Source organism: Micromesistius poutassou, assembly GCF_964030765.1.
Source record: "Micromesistius poutassou genome assembly, chromosome: 2".
NCBI lineage: Eukaryota > Metazoa > Chordata > Actinopteri > Gadiformes > Gadidae > Micromesistius > Micromesistius poutassou.
This window is the reverse complement of record NC_140272.1, coordinates 700,972-723,354: the sequence shown is the minus strand read 5'-3', so window position 1 is coordinate 723,354 and position 22,383 is coordinate 700,972. Positions and strand designations below refer to the sequence as shown.

General features: G+C 42.2%; 1 protein-coding gene across 3 annotated transcripts; it reads left to right on the top strand.

The window, feature by feature from the left end:
• The first annotated feature begins 2,253 nt into the window (after positions 1 to 2,253).
• LOC311338413 (membrane cofactor protein-like) lies at positions 2,254 to 11,046 on the top strand. 3 transcript variants are annotated; one of them, XM_084463687.1, is made up of 12 exons: positions 2,254 to 2,550; positions 2,841 to 3,026; positions 3,201 to 3,300; positions 3,533 to 3,603; positions 4,121 to 4,303; positions 4,788 to 4,970; positions 5,706 to 5,765; positions 7,993 to 8,037; positions 8,134 to 8,184; positions 8,308 to 8,362; positions 9,256 to 9,331; positions 9,512 to 9,604. In XM_084463687.1, the coding sequence occupies exons 1-11, from the start codon at positions 2,472 to 2,474 to the stop codon at positions 9,311 to 9,313; spliced, it is 1,071 nt and encodes a 356-aa protein (XP_084319813.1). In that variant the 5' UTR covers positions 2,254 to 2,471; the 3' UTR covers positions 9,314 to 9,331; positions 9,512 to 9,604. The 3 variants fall into 3 exon arrangements, with proteins under 3 accessions (XP_084319813.1, XP_084319811.1, XP_084319812.1); XM_084463685.1 differs by lacking the exon at positions 9,256 to 9,331 and having other exon boundaries at positions 9,512 to 11,046; XM_084463686.1 differs by having other exon boundaries at positions 9,256 to 9,631.
• Positions 11,047 to 22,383: the final 11,337 nt, after the last annotated feature.

The following is a 22,383-nucleotide window of genomic DNA, read 5'->3' as shown; positions in this document are numbered from 1 at the left end:
CATGCCTGGATTGATCAGCTAAGTAAACAATTATGCTGTTAATCGTATTGTGATTGGGCTATCCAACTGTTTTGAAGTGGGCAATACATGTAGACTTATAGGTTTGTTGCAGTTGTTTTTTTTGCCACTAGATGTCAGAAGCCATCGGTGTTTGACGGAAGTTTAATAATCACACATCTCTCATTTAAGTGCTTGCTTAGTGTAGCCCTTGAAAAGATAAAGTCCTAAAGGCATTGTTATAATGCTGGATGTCTCGTTCTTATTTCCTAAAATATCAATCATGTATTCCGGAAATTCAATCTTCCCTCCATACTTAAATTTAATTATAGTTTGCATCTAGGCTATCATTCACCATAAAGTTGCCAAACTAGTTTTCTTAGGAGGTGTAGTCAGATATTTGGGATTTCAAAGTACTGAGTCATTATTAATTAAAAGTACAATGTTATACGTGTAGTGTGCTTAGAGGTGTCCCTAGACAGATTAACCAACAACGTTGGCTTCATGTCAATGTGTTTACGGTTTAGTTACTAAATTAAAAACAGGATCAATGTAATTATCTCTGCCTGATTTCCCCAAGTGGCCTCAGTAGTTGGCAGCAGCCTCTTATCCCGTGCCTTTTCAGGGCCCCTGCTCTTGTCATTTTAGCCTCTGAACTGGGATTCAGATAATGCTGCTTTCAAATAAATGTTTGACTCGGGGATTAAACGCGTGTCTAAAACCTAAAATAGGAATAGGCAAGAGAATATGATGCATCTGGGACTATGCGTAAGTAAACGGGTCTATGGAAACCTTGTGTTTTGGGGCGGAACCAGATCCTTTCCAGAGAAGGTTCTGGCGATGGGTGTGCCTGCTCCACTGTTAGGAGGGAGAGAAGGGCTTCCACCGTGAGTCAGCCCACGAAACCAATCTGATGCTGTAGCCTATTTAAAGTGGTAGACCACAGTGAACCACAACCCTTTTGTTTGTTTGTTGGTTTGGACGGAACTCTGGCAAGTCTCTGACAATCAGTTTGATATGGTTCCTCTTTTCGTGACTAACGACGTGTGGACACCATGATAAGGTGAACACCGGCGGCTGTGTGTGGAGCCTTTGATGATGAATGCCGCGAGAGGGTCAGGGTCATCAACATGTGTGTGTGTGTGTGTGTGTGTGTGTGTGTGTGTGTGTGTGTGTGTGTGTGTGTGTGTGTGTGTGTGTGTGTGTGTGTGTGTGTGTGTGTGTGTGTGTGTGTGTGTGTGTGTGTGTGTGTGTATACACACAGAATAACTCTTACTCATTTACACATTTTCGAAAACAGGGGATTCACTAAGGCGGTCTGTTGAAAAAAAAAAAAAAATCACACACACATTGAACACGTGGTGTTTTAGTTAACCCCCCGTTGTTCGGAGGAGCCATCGATAGTTGGCCACTTTGTCCGCTGTCAATCTCGAATGGGGGGGACCAGGAATGTCTCGTAAACCTACCCGGCATGTTCCCCGGTGGTCTCTATCGTAGTAATTCCCTGTATGGCAAGCCAAGGAAAACCCCGTTAGTCAGACAACTGGAGGGGAGCATATGGAAAACGGTGTGAGGGGTGGGGAGCTGCTGCTGTCAACTGCCGCAAAGACTCAAACGACGACGGGAGAAACTGGACGTCGACCCCCGGGGAATGCAGACTTGGAAAATGCAACCCCCAAACCGCAGTTCAGTGATTAATGTGTTTTTCCTCGTTGTGTGTTGACTACGGCGGTACGGAAAACACTTCTCCTCTTACCCTCTCTCTCGTATCCTACTGTACAATCATAGAAAATATCGACATTTCAGAAGCACAGCCTAAACAACACACAAAAGATAACTACAACTACAACACACACGCACGCACACACGCACACACACACGCACACACGCACGCACACACACTACACTAAGTAGACGCAAAAGTTTAAACCCACCACTGAGATAGCCACGGTTCAGACTACATAGAAGACGTTAGAAGACGCCTGCAATAGAATAAGTTTTGTTTTTTTAATCCAACCGTCCTTCCAGTTTACCGCCCTCCTCTCGCTCCTGTGTCTATCCGTTGCTTTGTATGTGTCGCGCCGCCGGTCGCTTTTGGTGTAAACGCGCCATCATACGACGCAGGGCAGGGAGAACCCTTGACGTAGTTCTGGGCTTCAGGACCCACCCATGAAGTTCCCCCATAGCCATGGCAACAGGTCTGGAGATATCTCCGATGTGCAAAGTGGGTGGATATAAGGGTGGGTATACCGCGATACAAGTCCGCACCAGTCCCGATAGAAACCCTCCACACAAGTAGTGGAAAGACGGCGGTCGAGTCGGTGTAAGTTGCGTAGAGGTCCTTCGGGTTTACGCGTGTATTTCTGACAGAGACAGAGACAGAGACATCACGGTGAAACCGGTTTGGGGTTTTGTTGGTTTCTGTATTGAATGATACCGTGAATAACAAGATAAGGATTATTATACGAGGGACTATGGCAGTTTTAGTGGACTACTGTACGCCTCGGTTGTTCGCTCTTCTGTGGTTGACCGTGCTTCTGAGCAGAGGCGCAGGTAAGCAGTCTGCTTTCACTTCACATCCAGGGCGACTCACTTTAAAGCGTCCTTTTTCTTCTTTGAACGGGTTTGATCCCTTTGGGATGGCCTGCAGACTTTTGGGACGTTCATATAATCGAACAGTATGTTTGTTTTATGAACACTAAATGTATGACAGCTTTCTCAATTCCCCTAAATGTTCTCGTCAGATTTTCTTCTTCAGAAATGTTAATCATTTATTGCATGAAGCTGTTGGGTGCTGCTACTTCTCAGACTCTTGATGTGTTTTGTTTATGTTTCCCCAACAGCTCAATGCCCTCACCCACCAGAGAGAGATCACATCGTCCTCACCAACGAATCACGTTTAAAGAACGGTTTTCCAAAGGACACCGCAGTCACGTATGTCTGTACTAATGGGTATGAAAAACACAACGGCTCCAACAGCATTACCTGCACTGGTACGGAGTGGACCGAGCCTGACCTCAAGTGTAAAAGTAAGCTTTATCCCCATTTCATTTGCAATAAGGAAATTAATGGGTGTTAAATAGATATTCAGTACACACACACACACACACACACAATATTCTAGAACTTTGTTTTATTTATGATTATTATTATTTATTTATTTATTTTCTCTGAGTCTTATAGTAAATAATTGTTGTTCGCAGAGAAGGACTGTGGATATCCGCAAATACTTCCAAACATGATACTTATTGTGGATGGAGGTACCCTATTTGGCGCTTCGGTAAAAATAACCTGTATGGAAGGGTAAGTCTTATTATTTTTGAATACTTTCCTAGTTTCAGCTGATGCCAGCTTTCCTGTCTGTGATTAATACAGTTGACTGACTGCACAATGTGCTAACCACCTGGATTAAGCCAATGTTTCTTTCACCACATTTGTGAAATGTTAATAATTAATGTTAATCGCTACACATGAATAATTCTAAACATCCTCAAAAAAAGCCATTAGTAATTTCTTCTCTCCCCTCTTTTTAAAGCTACCAAGTCAAAGGGTCTTCCTACAAACAGTGCTACGCTAACGGATGGATTGGGAGGGGGAGGTGCGACCGTAAGTGACCAAGCATGGCAAAAACGAGAAGGCCCAACTGATTTCTCAATCATCAACCAAAAGATGGTCAAGAATCTTTGCATCCCGATTAATCTGTGTCCCACATTCACCATAAGTGTTTGACGGAGCAGGGGGGGTTATTGGCTAGGGTGTTCTGACTCCCAGCTGAAAGGTTCTGGATTGCCTCCCCAATGTCCACATCCTACCTGTTACCATCCTAAGGCAACATGTCCTAACCTGACATTGGCAGAACACTGCCTAATGCGTATGAGTCTGCCAGAACAAATGAAACATGAGCTTGCAGATTTGTTTGGTTTGCCCTAAACCTGTACCTGCGCCTTAATGACGTCTGTCTGAATTCACTCTGAAGTCACACCGGATAGAAGTGTTTCTCAATGACTAAGTGGTTCAAGTTAGTCACTAAAGCAATGGTAGCAGTAGGCTAAAATATATTTTTTTATTCAAAGGTTATTCAAAATAACTTAAAATAATCGTTCTTTTCAATTATTTTCTTCAGCTGTAACCTGCAACCTGCCCAGTGAGGTCAACGATGGCCAACACTCCTGGACCTCTGAAGAACGGCCTCGCTACGGTGACATTATTCAGTACTCCTGTGACCCTGGCTTCACCCTCAATGGCACCAGCCACGTTATATGCCAAGGCAGGGGTGTTTACAATTCAACACCTCCATCTTGTGATGGTAAGCCCACACACACTGGAAGGATTGTTCCACCTTGCTGTCCATTATTGACATAGAGACGTTCCAGGGTTCCTGTGAGTGAAAAGGTTCCTCTCCTCCTCATTCATAGTCTGCGTTCAATATACACCATAAGGGTTTGGCGGGGCAGTGGTTCTTTGCTACAGTGTTTGACTCCCAGCTGAAAGGTTATGGATTCAATCCCCAATGTCCACATTGAGCTGTAGGCCTTCTAGAGCAAGGTCACCCCCCACCACCCCCAAACCCTTAGCTGCTCCTTAATGTGGCAGTCTCCAGGTTGTCTGTTTCAATCTCCTTCCGTTCTTAACATTCACAATACTGCAAATGCAAGGGCTTTCATCAGTGGGCCATAGATTAAAATCACAATTCTACAGATCGATAGTGACTTGACAACCTGACATTTATTTATTCAAATGAAAATCTTCGAGATTGACACTTTAACAATGTTTATCTGAACTCACTTTAGCTATAGTTTGCGACCTGCCCAGTGAAGTCAACGATGGCCGACACTCCTGGACCTCTGCAGGATGGCCGAGCTACATGGACGTCATTCAGTACTCCTGTGACCCCGGCTTCACCCTCCACGGCACCAGCCAAGTTGTATGCCAAAGCACGGGCGTTTATGATTTAGCCCCTCCAACGTGTAAAGGTGAGCCAACACTGTGGACGGATTGCTTCACTTCTCTGCCCATACATGACCATACATGGACCTTCCCGTCACTGTTTGGGTTAGGGTCTTGCTATCTCGACACCCAATGGTCCTATCGTCCACCAACGGCCGAAAGAATGAAATGTGTGGAGATAAGATTCTGTTTATCGTGGCTGTTACTGGGGAGTACAAATTACACAGAGCACTGAGACGTAAATCATAGACATGATATGGAGCCAGACACCGGGCAAGTTGTCCAGTGATAGTGGATAAAAGGAGCTGCCATTGCTCCACTTTTCATGAATGCATGACGTGAAAGTGTAAAGTTACGTTAAAATTGCATTGCTTATGCCAGGGAAGGTCTAGGCGAGGTGACTCTGTGCTGTACTAATGTACTCATGCGTCTATGCAAATACATCGGCAGGTTTATCTGTTCAGACTCATGATGCTACTTCCTACATGTAGATAGTAGACTCTTATATTTTATTATATTTTATCATATTTTCTTATATTTGAATGTCTATCTTTTTAATATTAGTAAATGTCCTTCTGTTGTGCACTTCAATGTTACTTTTAGTGTTAGGAAATGTCTTGTCTTGTCTTATCACTTTGTCTGTTCACCATGGGATAGTGAGAAGCGTCTTCTCGATTGCTTTGTATGTCTACATATGAAGTAATTGACATTAAGCTGACTTTGAATTCGACCTTGACTTTGATGTTCTCTTTCATGTCCAGAAGACAAATCCACTACCCCTACATTCAAGATAACCCCAACCCCTCAGCCTTCAATACAAGGTATTGAAAATGGTGTGTGTGCGTATGTTGGTCTGGGTTTGGTTTGTTTGTGTGTGAGTGTGTTTTACATGTGTCAATGTGTATTGGAGTTTACTTTACAAATAATACCCAATATGTTCAAACTTCTTCCACTGTGTAAGTACAAGGGGTGTGAATCTTTCAATATCTATTACGATTCGATTTGATTCAAAATGAGATTAAAACGTTTCTCAATTAAAATAGATTCCTGATTCAAAATCTTAAGTCGATTCAGTAGATAGGAGAGCTTATATCAGTCCACTGTACACCAAGAAAGGCGATTTATGGCATGGAAGAAGATTACAGTGTGTAAAAGAAAATATTGTTTTATAATTCAAAAAGTTAAACCAACTTATTGCAATAATGTAAACACAAAGGAAAACCCAAGACTAAAAGGAGAAAATAAGAAATAAAAAAAAGATTTTTGGAAGTTGTGAATCGATTCATTATCACAAAAGAACAGTAAAATATTTGTGACTACAAAACAAAAAAACTTGATTTAAGCTACAAACTTTTCTTTAAATAGAATAACTTTTTTTAAGGTGGCATAAATACGTTTGCGGCAACAGAGGATAATCTGGTGAATACGGAAGCCTCCAGCAGCTCCTCACCATCCTTAGTAGCAGTGACTGTACCAGCAACACCCGTGACTCATGGTAAACCTGGCATGTGGAGAGCCCTGCAAATATTTAACTAATTCAAAAACGGTCCGACCACTCTAAGAATGCTAAGAATTCCTCTTTTCATAGATGCAAATATCGTCATGACAACGCACAAACATGCAATCTCGACAAAATCCAGGCCTCCAGTGGCGAGCACCCCTGAGTCTCTCATCAAAGGTAGAGAATGATATCAAACCAAACATTGAGCTGTGGCCCAGGTTAGGATATATACCATTTTTGTATATATATTTTAATCCCAAGTGACTAACAGGGAATACCGATGTAATGAGAGGGTAGGGGGTAAAGCATGTTCAAGGATGCATATAAGTACGGACATGGAGGATCAAACCCAGTACCTTTCGGGTGTTGAATAACCTATTGCCGGTCTAAGGACAACCCTTCATCTTAAGGCAGACTGGACAGTATGTCATAGCATTCCCCTTTTCAACAAGATTCTAATAAACATTACTCCCCCCACAGCTCAATGTTTGTGTGTCTCCCCGCCGGTGGGCTTAACGTTTCACCCAGTCATATCATGTTATAATACCAATATCATCTAAGAACATGTTATTTAACAATGCAATAACATTTACCCGTCATATCCCCTGTTGCATGATCCAACAAAATCTGAATCGAATAACATTCCACCTTGGATTTCTTCTATGCTGATTCATTACAATAACAATAATACATCTTGGTTGCGTTTTTATTGAAAACTATATATTGTACTCAACAGAATAAACATAAAGAAAAATGTTACATAAAGTCAGTAAAGTAAGAAAAACGAATTAATGAAATGTAATGAATCATATTAAAACATGGTTTTGAAAGTACGGAGCTAGTGATTCAAGTGCTGCCGGTACATTATTAAAATGAATGATGAAGAAGTGCTGATTTGCTAATGAGCACACATTCATGCATTAACAAATCCATTCCTCATGCATTCCTGTTTTCATTCATTGCAAAACAAAGCAAAATGTTTTCCTTTTACGATCACTAGGAACATCTGTTTGGCATGGTGGATATTCCAGAAGGGCAGAGGGCCCTCGTAAATCAAGAGACAATCTCTAGCCATACCAAGTCTAGTCCGGTTTATTTATCTAGAAAAGTCCCTTCAACAGCTCAGCACTCTCACTGAGCTCCACAGGCTTACAACACGCTTTGAAACAATTATGACCTACCTGCCAGATGAGGAAAATAAAAGTCAGGTTAAGGCGAAAGCACAAAAGGAAAGCTGTCAAAGTATAATGGACTGCACAGCGCTGCATTAATGTAAGATTTGATGATGTAAGATTAACTCTGAACCTTCAAACTAGCAAGGATATAAATACCCAATGTTCTGGTATTGTTGTACTCTGAGCCTTCAAACTAGCAAAGATATGAATACCTAATGATTTAGTAGTGGTAGAGTGAAGAAACGGTGAAAAGGAAAAGATTTGTTTTCTCAAGCACGTCTCTAGACTCACATTCATCCTCTCTTTTAATCACTGCTTTTCCCGATAGCTCTGGCAGGTCTCTCTATTCATAAAAACATGTTTGGTTCACAGGAAACCTGAACATTAAAGAAGCAGATAGAGATACCAAGGATGCAGGTAAATTACTTCTATCAGACTTTTATTGGCAAAGATAAATGTATTACATCACAGAATTATGAATTTCAATCCTTATTTTTTCCCGACTTCTTCCAGTTTCTTTAGGACGTAATGTCGTTGTAGCCAGTGTGATAAGCACCTTATTAGGTAACTTCCTCATTTTAATTGTAATATTTAAATTTTAACATGATACACATTGACGTGAAGATGAACGAGAGATGATTCTTATCTGAATCTTAATTTCTCCTCTTCTTCTTCTCCTCCTTGCAGTGGTGCTCATAGTGCTGCTTATGTTTTACGTATACCGGTACAGATGGAGGAGAGGGTGAGTGGCTTTCATTTTTCTGTCATGCATGGGATCCACATTTTCCATCCTGTTTGGCACATGTCTTTCACCGTCTGCAGTCTCTGCACTTTCTTTTTCTGTTTGTCCCTCTCCCCCTCCCAAAAAAACATATATCCACTAATATAATACCCAGTTTATGTCTGATTTATAGAAAGACAGTGACATTACACATCTAGACATTCCAAGAGAAGCATAACAGTACATTTAGATAACAGGAACAATCTGTAGATAGGGATTCCGATACAAGCTGAGACAGGAAATGCATGTGTCTGCGTTTCCTGTCTTCTGCTTAAATGGAAAGAATGAATCAAGGCCAGCAGGAAATCCTCTTTTGTCCCAAAAGACGAGTCACATGGAAATGAAAACATATTAGTATTATTATCATTTAGATTATAATTGTAATTATTACTATACTCGCTCATATTCACTGCACCCATATAATTAATGGTAGCAGTCCAACCATCCATCCATATTTTGACCTGGTGAGAAATGCTGGGGGGCGGGGCCTATCACACCTTACTACCAGTATAAAAGGCACTGAGTTTACTTGAACACATTATCGCACATTTATACCTTTTTGCAATTCCAAAATTTACTAATATGATGGTAATTTATTGTTGTAACAAACTATGCTGCCCGGCTAACAAATTAAAAACACAAAGTTGCATGATTACACTCGTGAATACACACGATACACACACATGTGTTTTAACACCAATTAAATAGTAATAATTGAATTGAATTGTTACTTACTACACTGCCTTGCTGGAGAGTTGTTAATTGTTCGTAAGTAATACACTAACAAACTATATCTATATATATATCTATATAAATAGATTCTTACTCAAATCTACTATCCACTGACATTGTAGCTCATACGACACCCAAGAGGACCTGAAGCCTGGGTTGTTACAATTCCAAAGTCTTTAGGGCAAAGGTCAGCCCAAGGTACCTATTCTTCATTCTTACCTTTTATAAAAGATGCATAAAGGCACCAAAGATGGATCTCTTTTTTGTCTTTTTTTATATTTTTGTTGTCATCACGTCACCCACTGGATCACAGCTTGCCGTGTTTAGTAATGGCTTCTGTGCCTGAAATCGTTTTTTTTTCCCCTCTCCTCCATCCAGCAACGCTATCACTTCCAATGAAGAATATAATGTCTGTTATCAGGGAAGATCTGACGGCCAGTTTGGACCTGCTTACCCCTCACAGGAGCCATACCCAGCCAGGCCTCAGACACAAGGACACTACAGACATAAGTGAAGGTCTGAAACCAGAAGGAGAGTTTCCATGAAGGGACGCACACTTTATTTATACCATTTTCCTATTCAAGATGTTAATATGAATACAAAATAATTATTATTTGTATGTACTCAGGCTGTATTATTTGCAACAATGATACTTTAATGAACGATGGAGAATAAAATGTAAGGTATTCATTTAAACTGACGTTGGTTTGCTGTTGTCAGAGAATAGAATGTAAGTGGTAAGAAGAAATGTAAATAATTACAATTAATCCCACATGGTGTCACAAGCTATTTCTGAAGAGCACATACAAAGGAGTAATGTTGCCATTGTCTCTCATCAATGATATTGATGATATGAATATTCTTGAGCCATGAGCTTGCGGAGACAGACGGATAGATATCTAAATAGATGGACAGACAGATAGAAATAGTGTGGGTCCACAGTACTCCCACACATCTCAATATGAATGTCCTCTGCTGCTGCCCATTGAGGAACTGTGGGTCCAGACAAAGGGAACATTCACAGCCGCGGTTCCCATGCAAAGGAACAAAGCCTGTGTGCTGCCACGGGGTCGAGGGGGGAATGATGTGGATATAAAGAACCCTGGGCTAACAGTCGCTTACACCCAACGCCAGCGTGCCAAACATTTGAATCCGTTGTACTGTGATCATGAGATGGCTGAGAGGATGTCTTGTTCTTCCCCCTCCGATTGGTAGTTACTGAAGTAGAGGTCAAAAGAACTTGGGACGACATTCTGCTTGGCGTGACATAAGAGAACGTTTCATTTCATTCAACTGTTTCACTTTATGTCCAGGGATGATAAACTACTCCATACCAAGGTATTTTATGGCCACTATGTTTTAACTTTACTAGCCCATACTAGTTTCTATCTATAGTATTAGGACTGATAGCCCTCTGTCTAATGGGGGTCACACAGAGGAACTGCTAGGGATTAAGTCTTAAACAGGATGAAGGGGGGGTTTCCCATGCATTTCAGTTTTATGAATGGACCCCATCTCGCTGATCTTATCCTCCACTTGAAAATACCCTGAAATTGAATGGATGTCATGAAACTGTTTTCCACTGCTAAAATATTATGAGTAATATGGGAAAACAGTATTTGCAACAATGTAGACAATGAATTGGATATGTTAAAGATGATTTGTCAGATTGTCATTGGACTTCTCATTTGTTCAATTTGAGTCTTCAAAGTACTAGGCCTTAGCATTTGGGCAACCATTATCATAACCATATCATGTTTCTGGTTAGCTTAGAACCACTTTCTAATGGAAAACTATTGATTGATCTGTATTTCATATGCCATATTTACTATTCATATAAGAAGTATCTTTGTTTTGGGGCTTAGGGCTCCAAACACACAGGCTTTGGGTAATCCTAATACACAGACGTTCTAGCCATTATCCTGCTTTGTGTAGTGGGCCACCTTCTTTAAATAAAGGTAATTCTGAAGGCAAATGTATGTGTCTAGTTTTTCCATTGCAGGTTGGATATAGGATATTTGGATTTATTTGCTAGAACTGGTACTGAAATGAAAGCGAGATAAGTTGAGCGGGCCACTCCCAGCTTGGTGATTAGAGCAAATCTATAATCAAGCAGTACCAGCTGTGTCTACAATAACATGACTTCTCCTTACAGTACCTCTCTCTTCTGGCCTCACCCGGGCGCGTAATGTTGTTGACATCTGCCGAGGAAAGTTTTGGCTGGGAGCCCTGCCTACAGCATCCGTCACCCTGTAGCCACATCACGACAGAAGACCGCACCACAGCACTGACCGCACGATGACGACCATTGCCAAGCAACAGTCACAGTGGAAAGAAAAGGATGGCTCGGGTTATCTACATTTGCAGACACTCCCTTTCAACATTCTGAGTCACTCCGATTCCTCAGAATGTTAAGCAACATGCATTTGCGTGCGTGCTATTGTTGGTATAGCAACGCAGATTTAATAACAATATTCTTACCTTTCAACTCCTGCTGCCAAGTCGGCAGCCTTAGTTATTTGATAAGCGATGAGGGAACAACTGTTTCAACACTCAAAAGTAGATCAAAAGACATGGGAGCCAGAATAGGATTACTGTGAATATTGTGGCGACGCACAGAAAGATTGAGACAGAAGCCCAGGTTTAAATGGTTTACAACTTCCGTGCCTCATACACCGCACGACTACGGACGTTGCCTTTAACACCATCGCACAGAACACAGCACAACCAACACACATACATACATGACATTCTCAATAACGGTGCGACACGAAGAACACAACATGATAACAGCACTACACTCCCAACAACCCTAACCCATTAATCCCACTTAACTCAACACTCCCAAACCACTCCAACAAATACAATGGGAACGTCGATCCAACTGCAACAGCAAATTCCCATGATCCCCTGCACGGAAACCGAACAGGCGTCCACGGCAGTGGTCGCCACAATATGATATATTCCAAGGGGCTTTATTAGATTCCTGTTTGATATATTTTTTAGGTGTTATACCTTGTTGAGGTGTGTGATTCTTTCAAAAAAAGAAAGCCAACTAGGCCAGAGGATCACCACAGGTAACTGCCAGGCGGGCTGGATGTAAAGGCCTAGTCCTAGAATACACAATTCAACCTTGTTATGATTGCTCTTAGCCTGCACATTGGTCCTTTATGGCCTGTGTTTGTCTATTACATAAAAGCAAAACTGAAGCTAAATTGGGACGGCTGTGCTGTCACATGACTGGGGATGCCAGCAAACCGGTAATTAATAGCTTTGAGATCGGCCTTAAGCCTACGCGTTCTCAATATAGATGCATGGTCATGGATTTTTTTCAGACTCAAGCATTGGTCATTTTATAATAAAATACTGAAAGCACAGAGTTTAATTAAGTTAGACTAATTATTTGTTGCACATAAATATTCCTATATATGTCATAGGGTTAGTTAGGTTAGGAATCAAATATCAAAAATGGCCTAAGAGTGAAGATTATTTTATTTAAAGTTGAACTCTCAAAACGGCAAAAAAAGAAGAAAAAAAAAGATCAAACTTTATTTATGGTTTACCCAGCCCTCAGCTGCGGCGTCAGCGTGTCGATGTTATCTTCGGAGGTTCTAGAAACATTCAGGACGGAACAAGTCTGCCATCGTGTGGTCGATGTAGGTTTTACACCAGGCGCTTCGTTCGGCAGAGACGGACAACAATACGGCACCGCACCAGAGATGATCGTCCCTCTACATTGTAACCGATTTCAAATGGTGCTAGACACGAAATTAACTCTAAACACCAGAAGAAAACGGTCAGCCTTGGTAAGAGGGCTAATAATAGCTTGTGATGCAACAAAGTGGCCAACATTCATTTCAGGTTGTCTCATTGTTTTGGCATCAAAACGATAACAATAACAGTAGGCTACTTTATAATACTTGACTGCCGACCTTCTACTACTATTACCACTTGAAGAAGACATTATACTATAGGCTACTATTACTATTACAAATATAATGCTAATCATAGAAATAACAGCAACAGTAAAAAACAACAAACAACATTATACCAATATGATTTCCTAATCAATGCAACTCAGGTAGGCCTACTGATGATTAAGCCAGCGAGTGTGTCAACCTTTCCAACGACTGCTCAGCCAGCGACGGGCTCTCCAGCTCAGGAACACCGATTTCAAATGGTGCTAGATTGGATCTGGTACTCTAAAACACCACCTGAAACCGGTTCCCTGGGCAGGACGCGTTCTGGATCTGTTCTGGGGAGACCGGTCAGACCCCTGGATCGGCTTCCCCCTGATGAACAACAAACAAAACAACAACAAACACAGAGTTAGTGTCAACAGGGAGGTGTCCGTTCCCGTACTCCCAAAGGAAAGCTTCTTGGTTATTATTGGGACATGAAAACATAGCAGAAAGAATGAGACAGGGATATTAACACAGATAGTAGCATTTGTATTTAATATTCCTTTCTTATTTTTCTTTTTTTAATAGTTTCATAAAATACAATCTGAGTTTCAAAGGTCTGAGAGGGTCTCAAACTAATGTTAGTATGCGCAATCTTTAGGCATAACACTTGAAATAGTTCAAAACATGACTACATTTAGATCCGGAGATGAAGCACATTGTGTTGTTTTGGCCAGGTTTAGACCACTTGTCCTGAAGCCCTCTTTGTATTTCATTTCAAGTAAAGGAAAAAAATGATTGCGCAGTTTCAACTGCCCCTCGGACTTCACCATGGCGACCATTGCGGGTAGCATAGCTGTTAACATTTGAAAGGGAAAATGGACCAAACCGCACGCCTCTACAGCTCCAATCTGACGCAGGACTCTTGTTATTGTGAAGAAGTGAAGCAGCCACTAAATTGAACAAACTACATTGCTTCTCTTTAAGGGACAATTTCCTGGTATTTACCTATGACTAAGCAGCTATGTGGTATTGGTGAAGTTCTGTTTTTGGATACTGTTGGAGTCATTGAATCAAATAGGCCAGTCTTTGTTTGTTTGTTTGTTTAAGAGCTGAAAATATCCCCTGGGAGTTTTTTCTTGGGGTCACTGTGACTGCGGCATGGACTTGAGTTACTGAGCAGACAACAGTCAGTCTCTCATCTGTCCTGAGTCTCATCCCTTCCGTCTGTCACATATAGCTATTTATGAACCCTCTCTTGCTACTGTGCTCTCTCTCTATCTCTCTCTGCATCTCTCTCTATCTGCCTCTCTCTCTGCTTCTATCTCTGCCTCTATCTCTGCATCTCTCTCTCTGTTTCTCTCTGCCTCTCTCTCTCTGCTTCTATCTCTCTGCTTCTCTCTGTCTCTCTGCCTCTCTCCATGCATCTCTCTTTACCTGCCTCTCTCTCTCTATCTCTCTCTGCATCTCTCTCTCTGTCTCTCTCTCTCTGCCTATTTCTCTCTACTGTATTTAAGTGAATTCAAAATGCTGAAGGTTTGGTAGGTCAAAGTTCCTAGTTGTTGATACAGGTGAGATATGTGTTCAATATCCATGTCATTAAATCCATTACATTATGCAAGATTAAAACAACGTGTGTAACAATTATGTGTGTGTGTGAGCATCTCTGTGAATGTGTATCAGTGTGTGTTTGTCAGTGTCTGTGTGATTGCGTGTTTGTGTCTGTGAACATTTGCATATGAGTGTGTGTGTGTGTGTGTGTGTGTGTGCGCGTGCGCACATGTGTGCCAGTGTGTATGAGCATGTACATATGAGTGGGAGTGTGTGTGTGTGTGTGTGTGTGCGTGCGTGTGCGTGTGTGTGTGTGTGATTAAAAGAGCAGAGTGTGACAGCATGAGCGTGTCAGCGCATGTGTAAAGCCGAGGTAGTTAATCCTCTTAGATGGTTAGATTAGGGGTCCTGATTTGTCAGCGGTTGAGTGGGTCAAACCAACGCTTGGGCCACCCCCTCCCAACCGCTGCTGAAGGTAATGAACACCTCTCTGATTCAATCAGCACCATGTCACGCAGCAGTGAGCCTTAGCAGTTCATCCATGGCCAATGTGGTTGCCAAGGTCATGAATGCGGATCTAGGTCATGTGACCGAAGGCTCGTCAGAGGTTGCTTCCTGATTGTTTTTTAGGCCTTGCTGTTGTTCTGTCATGATGGGGAACGGGATAGCTGTGTGGGTTCTGTGTTCGATCTCCGACGTCCCTCCCTATCTGCCTCGGGCAAGATGTCCAACCCCAAGCTATTCATTGATAACATGTATAGGAATTCACTCTAATGAGTTTATCGTGTTGATTCAAGCCTCTGATAAATTACTTAATAGTAACAAGGTAAATCGGGGGTTCTTATGCCAACAGATCCACAAAAGCAGTGGGATGACTGACATGGAAGTGTTGACTTGAGGAGTGAAATCACATCCGCTGTTCCCTGATACGATGCATTTTCCAAGTGAAACAGGATACCAGGGCGGGGCTAAACGTTGGTTGAATCTAGCGAGAGGGTTGTGATTGGCTCCCTCAGTGTTGTGATTGTCTCCTTCAGGGTTTTGATTGGCTTCAGCAGTGGAGAGCACTAGAGAACGCCCCAAATAGTTTTCCCAGATAGTACCTATTGTTGGAATGTTATGTACACCGGCTGAGACTTGCACCAGCAAACAACAGCCAACGACATGTGCGTGGGTGTGCTTCACAGGAAATGACTGACTGACAGACTGACAGTTGCTCAGGGTCATGCCGATTCAAGTCTGGTACAGAACATGATGTGGACCAGATAGTGTACTGACCGCCGGCCAGAAGGTACTGGGTTCGATCCCCAATGTCGGAAGCCTACTTATATTGGCATCCCCCTAGAGCAAACATACCTTAACCCCTACTTACTCATTAATGACCTGCATCCAAGTTCACTTTGGATAAAAGCATTAATAAATTAATAATAGTACATGATGCCATGGCACCACTAATCATTGATTCTTGACCCCTGACCTGGAAGCGCCTCTCGCTCTCCTTTACTTCCTGGTCTTCCCCCTGTCATTCCATTGCGTTTAATATCACTTCTTACTTCTCCCAAGCTACAACATTTATGGGGAAGGCACTATAGCTCACGAATTAAGCTTATGAAGCTAGCTTACCAGCATGTATCGCTAGCTTCCACATAACAACCGATGCTAACGGAAGTTGCTTCTTTAAGAAAATATATTTATTCGATTTAGCAAGGGAGCATCTCTGCAGAACCTTAAATTCTACCTTCCCTTTGCTTTAATTACACATGTCCCTACTATTAATAATACTGACTAATAATGACTAGGATTTCACTCAATTTAGATAAGCTGCCAAAATATCTGAGCGACCGCCCTGGAGCAACCAACCCTCAAGTTCTACTGCTGTGTTGTGTTTGAGAAGATGAAACAGAATGTGTGTGACCTGAGCGTGTGGGTGGCTGTAGGGGGAGAGGGGTTGAGAGGGTGGGGGCCTTATGCATTTTCTTTTATGATCACGATTTCGAAGACATGGATGCATCTCTTCGCATGGTTGTCTCACTACTAATTTAAATTAAATCAAATAAATCTGTAAGTCTGAAGAGTTACAAGAGTGAGTTTATGTGTGGAATACGAAGAGGCAAATAGAGTAAATATCAACTCACAGATGCTGTTGTAGACGGAAACTCACATCTCGAACCGTCCCCGTTTTCAGGAAACAAAAGGCCATCAACGTCTTGTCCTGTTGATTCAACACATGGTATCAAATAAGTGAATGAGAGATGTACATACACTTGACAAAATACATACAGACAGCCCCCAAAGCTCCTCTCATGTTGGCATCCAACAGCAGTACACGTAATGCCGTCTTATGACCCCCTTTCCCTCTCATCCTGAAGCCTATTTCTGTCCTTCAAGAGAAAAATCACAACAGGAAACTTCCAGACAGCAGAAACGGAAACATGTTGAATATTTAACGTGCACATGCGTTTGTGTGTGCATGTGCATGTGTGTGTGTGCACGTTTCCATACATGTAGGTACATTTACGTGTATCTGTGTGTGTGTGTGTGTGTGTGTGTGTGTGTGTGTGTGTTTGTGTGCATGTGCTTATACATGTGTGTGTGTGTGTGTGTGTGTCTGTTGCTCTTATATAATTTCCTCCATTCTATATAATAAGAACCTGTGGGTGGTTCTGTGTGTTGGACTCTGTGTGTGTTAGTGTGTGCTTGTTTATGTGCCTGAACAGACATTTGTGTGTGTGAGTGTGTATGTATATGTGTGTGTGTTGCTATTACATAATGTCCTTCCTATAAAGGTTATAGGTGATGTTTAAGGTTATACATAATAGATTAGAATATAGAGTATAGATGATATAGCACAGATAATACGGCTCAAGTTGTAACAAACATCCATTAACAACCTATCTGCCTCAGTGGCTCGAACCGTCCCCCGCTGCCTCGGTGGCAGCATCTGATCGGGCGGTCCTACTACTATGCTATAGCAGAACTTCAGTGGCACAAACGGCAAAAAAAACTGAACACCACCGAGGTGAAACGTTGTTAGTGTCAAGACGGAGCTTTCAGTAGAGGACTTTAATAATGAGCCCTGCAGTGGCCAGTCTACTGTCGATTCAAACTGCATTTACAGACACTTTGTCGTGAGAACGTCGGTGTTGTGACACAGGTTTTGCTTAGCCTCCCACCAGCTACGTGAAAACGCCACTAGGTCTGGCAGAGTTCGTGCTCACTGTTAGCCAATTACACGCTTACAGATACTCACCCCGAGTGGTGCGATTGGTCGACAGACAATAGGAAGCGAGGGGAAAGTGAACCCAGATTTGAGCTGGTCTGCACTCAGACTTCAGATTATTAGACTACCATTAGAAGAACAGAGTTTGTTCTGTTCCTCCTCCAATGAGAGCACTTAGGACGCATTCCACTCCGGTTCTGTAATTGTCCTCTCCTCCTGTGTTTATGAGGCATCTAGGCCTCTTCTTCTTCTTCTGCCCTCCCAGGAAGAATATCCAAACAGCTATTGAGGTCACCCTGTGGTGGCTGTCAAACTGGGTCAGGAGTTGGAGCTCTGAGGAAGGAGAGGGTAAACAACATAAGAACCTCGACCGCATCTTACTTATTAGAACCGCAGTGAGCTTGTTCTTCGTTACGTTATTTTCACTGAAATGAGTGGGAACAGACAGCCTGTATTATGGGATGGTTTTTACACATGTAGAGGTCTGCTTTTGGTTGGCCGAGGGACGTTCTCTCTCCCTCTCCCTCTCTCTCTCTCTCCCTCTGACCTTTCGCTGTTTGTTTGTTGAAACTGTCCCGATCAGATTCCCCTTTCAGAATCAGCTTGTTGTTCAGGTAACAGGTCAAAAGATTCCCATCCTCCGTGCCGCTTTACTCTGCTGTTTACTTCCTTGTTCTCTCTCTCTCTCCGGTGCACACCACTCCCCACACACACACACACACACACCCACCCTGCTGGTGTGTGGTTAGCCAATCATAACGACCCATGCTGCTTCACCCAGTGACCGAACGAACCCAGTTCGGGAAATGACAGGTGCCTCTCTCTCTCCCTGTGTGTGTGTGTGTGTGTGTGTGTGTGTGTGTGTGTGTGTGTGTGTGTCCCACCTCCGGAGGTAAGCAGAGGGAGGAAGGGAGGGAGGGAGGGAGGGAGGGAGAGGGGGGGAGGGTGCCACACCTTCCCTCCAGTCCACTCGGGTCATTAGGAAGTCAGTGGAGGACAACCGCCCCACACTGTCAACATTAGCGACGTAGCAACAGGCATGCCGTGCCCCCCACTGACTACGGACAGGTGTGGATTACACAGTCCGCCACACAGACACACACATCCCCTTCAAGTGCCTCTCGAACCCACTCAATTATCCGTGCCTAAACAACGAAACATAACAACCTTTTTTATATATATATATATATATATATATATCATATATATACCTATCATATATATATCATATATATATATATATATATATATATATATATATATATATATATATATATATATATATAGGGTTAGGGTTATATATATATATATATATATATAGGGTTAGGGTTATATATATATATATATATATATATATATATATATATATAACATGTTAATGTATGGGTTAGTGTGTCGGGATGTGTCAGGAGAGCGATTATTTCGAGCTGATCGGTGAGAATGTAAACGTGACGGTGCAACAATAAGGAAGAGATTTTATGTAAACACCACGCAGCACGAAAGCACTGTGGGGAGAAACAGCACCCCCTATCGGCGGGGGAGGGCGCTTGTTTACATCATTCTAAGTGCGCACTCTATTTGACGTTTCCTTCTTAATACTCTCTATGCTGGTTTCAAGCTGCGTATGTCTGACTTAAAAATATGAATTAAAAATACGTCACGTCACGCTTTGACAGACGAACCTATTACAGAGCCACACAAATACAAGACACCCGTCCCTAAATATGGTTTTAACGGCTGTTGTTATGTCCGCCGCGGGAAGAACATGCATAATGACCGCGCGTCATACGAAAGGAAAAACAAGAAAGTGATGTACGATGTGTCCATGCCAAGAAGTACTGCGTAACATCGCCCGCTCCTTCAGTGATAACGCACTATCCATCTCTTGCGCAGCATCCTATTCCAAGTTGTCCCTTCGCACGGCATCCCCTGGCCTTGTCGTGCTGTTGTTTACCTTTTTTTTTCTTCTTCTTTTTTTTTTTCACAGTAACTTAAACAAACTCGGTGGTTTTCTTGAGAATACTATAAGGAGTTATAGCGAACGTGATGTGACACAGAAGCTTATTGCCCAACGCAGTGGAAAGTCCCGCTGGGTTGTATTTGCTTCGCCTTCTCCCTGGCTCTCTGACGCAGTTCCATTTACCTGTTGTCATGTCGATGATGATAAACACGCGTTACATTCTTCCATTAGCTCCTTTTTGGTGGGTCCAATTTTCATATTAAGTACGACACACGCAATATCATGACAGATCTAACCACTTTTTCCCCCCTACAACCTTATTCCTTCCTTTTCAACCCGACATAGCTTAGTTGTTGTGAATTACATATTGGTATTCTCTACACAAAATACGCAGCTTACCTTGCCTCTGCTCCATTATAATGTAAATAACTTACGTGTTTGCCGCAACTAGGCCTGCTTTCCTCGCATGCGTCCGGGTCTCATCCCATCCTCTTCCCCGATATCTTGTTCCCCATGAATGGGTGGTCAGTCACCTGTCGCCTTTCGACCGGTTCTCATTGTTTGCCATCGCGAAGAGCCCCACGCATTATTACAGAGTCCCTATCGATTTTTCCATAGCGCAACATGCAGGCCCCGCCCCTGACACTCCCCCGCGCGCTGGTTGGCCGACGGGCTCTCTGTTCTTTACCCCTCGTCACAATCACATGTGGCTGACGCATGTTTACAAACATCGGTAAAATCACATGGTAATCTGGCCCCTTTTTACCGTAAACTGCCTCATACTGACGCAGCTTCCTCTTCTTTCGGTTTTTCCTGCTTTTTTTTTTAACAGATCCCAAAGGATCAACGTAATCGGACCATCTCTCACCCAATCACGAATGGAACAAAAATAAAAAAAGAACAGTGGCCTACGCATCTGTTAAGAATGTATGCCTACTTTTTTTTAACTTTTGTTTACGGCCTTGACGCAGATGTCAAAGACAATGATCATCAATATATTTTAGAACAATTATTATTAGCCTATTATTCGCATATTACTATTAGCCTTATAGTATCATTTCACTATCGGAAAAAATAATACAAAAGTTACCGACGAATAATAACAATAACTTAATGTTATTAGTAACAGTGTTATGTAGTAAACATGGCATAATCTCTGTGGCGTCTGTGTTGTAGTTATATTGTAATGACGGAAGAGGGCGCTGTTGGACCTTATGATCGCACTGGCTCTGCTACAGATAACCGATCGCCCCCCGCCCGCCCGTATGGTCGTCACTCGTCAGCCCCGGGGCGAGAACATTCTGCCACTTACCCAAATACCCAGAGGAGAGAATTAACAACGAGAAGGATGACACTGGAGTGATCTATCCATCTAGCGATGCACAACTTAATACGTTTCTTCTGTGGGGATAATAATATCGAATCCAACCCTTAAAATGCAATTGTGTTGGCCTTAGATGAATCCCTCAATGAATAGGCTTTATCGCAATTGCATATGTATTCATAAACGTAATCTGGAATGTGGTAAAATTATATGTTAATGTAGGCCTACTCTAAAATGTAATTATTACCGTGATATGCTAAAGTAAAATTTAAATATCATGCATAAAAGTAATTGGTTACTGTAATCTAAAATGTTATTCCGAGAGTAATCCATCACTGTAAACTACAATGTAATCTGTCATCTGTTTAGTTTGTTTCATCTCATCTGTTTCATCATTCCAGTGGTTTCCTCTGGTCTGTTTCACCTTGTTTTGTTTCAGCGGTCTTTAAATAGGAACTAACTGATTTATTGTTATGCCAGGGGTCATTATTCAGCTCTCAAACCTTATAGGAATGAAACCTTATGGTGTCCAAACACAAAAATTAAACCATAATAGGAAACTCTTAACCCGAAAACCAAACCCTAACAACAGAACCAAAGCCTAACACCTACCCCAAAATTAAACCCTATTCCTTGAATCAAACCCCTACACTAAAACCCTTCAATTAAAACCTCACCCTTAAAGGGCCGCAACCCCATCTGCGTGTCTGGCAGCCCAACATCTGGGCCGGGACCCAGGGGTGGAGGAGCCCCTGGTGACCAGTGCCTTCAATGTAGTGACTCGTGGGTTCTCAATTCTAAATCGTCATGAACCACAGTTAACAGTGTACTTAAAATGCAAGTCAGCTTGAAATGCACTGTAACACTGTAAGAGTTTGTACGATAAACACACGTTGGCCACTGAAAAGAAGAAAGAGGCTCAACACAAGAGACAGGCTGAGAGGGGTTGTGGCCCGGATGAACACTCATACATCATAGGCATGAGGCCTGGGTTCGACCAGTATTGTCGTGCTCTTATCTAAAATATTTAATAAACTATACTCTTTCTTAATTTGAGGTATTAATGTGGAGTTTCATGGCAACGGTTTGTTTTCGTTAGTGCGGTGGCTACGTGTCCAAACACACGGCAGAAAGGTGCTTTGAGTTCCACTCTTCTTTTAAGTCACATCCATTAAGGTACAGGTTACCTTAATTTACGTCCATGTTAACTTTAAGCCATGTCAGAAGTTGAAACAAAAATAAAGTGAATGGGCTAGATATTCCAGTGGCTGATGTGTTTGACTCCAAGCACAC

What these genes read in the sequence shown, in the direction of transcription:
- LOC311338413 (XM_084463685.1), top strand. Translation starts at nt 2,472, where the DNA reads ATGGCAGTTTTAGTGGACTACTGTACGCCTCGGTTGTTCGCTCTTCTG. An exon ending in AACACCTCCATCTTGTGATG is followed by an intron (nt 4,304 to 4,787) that starts GTAAGCCCACAC and finishes AACTCACTTTAG; the next exon opens with CTATAGTTTGCGACCTGCCC. An exon ending in CGGTACAGATGGAGGAGAGG is followed by an intron (nt 8,363 to 9,511) that starts GTGAGTGGCTTT and finishes TCCTCCATCCAG; the next exon opens with CAACGCTATCACTTCCAATG.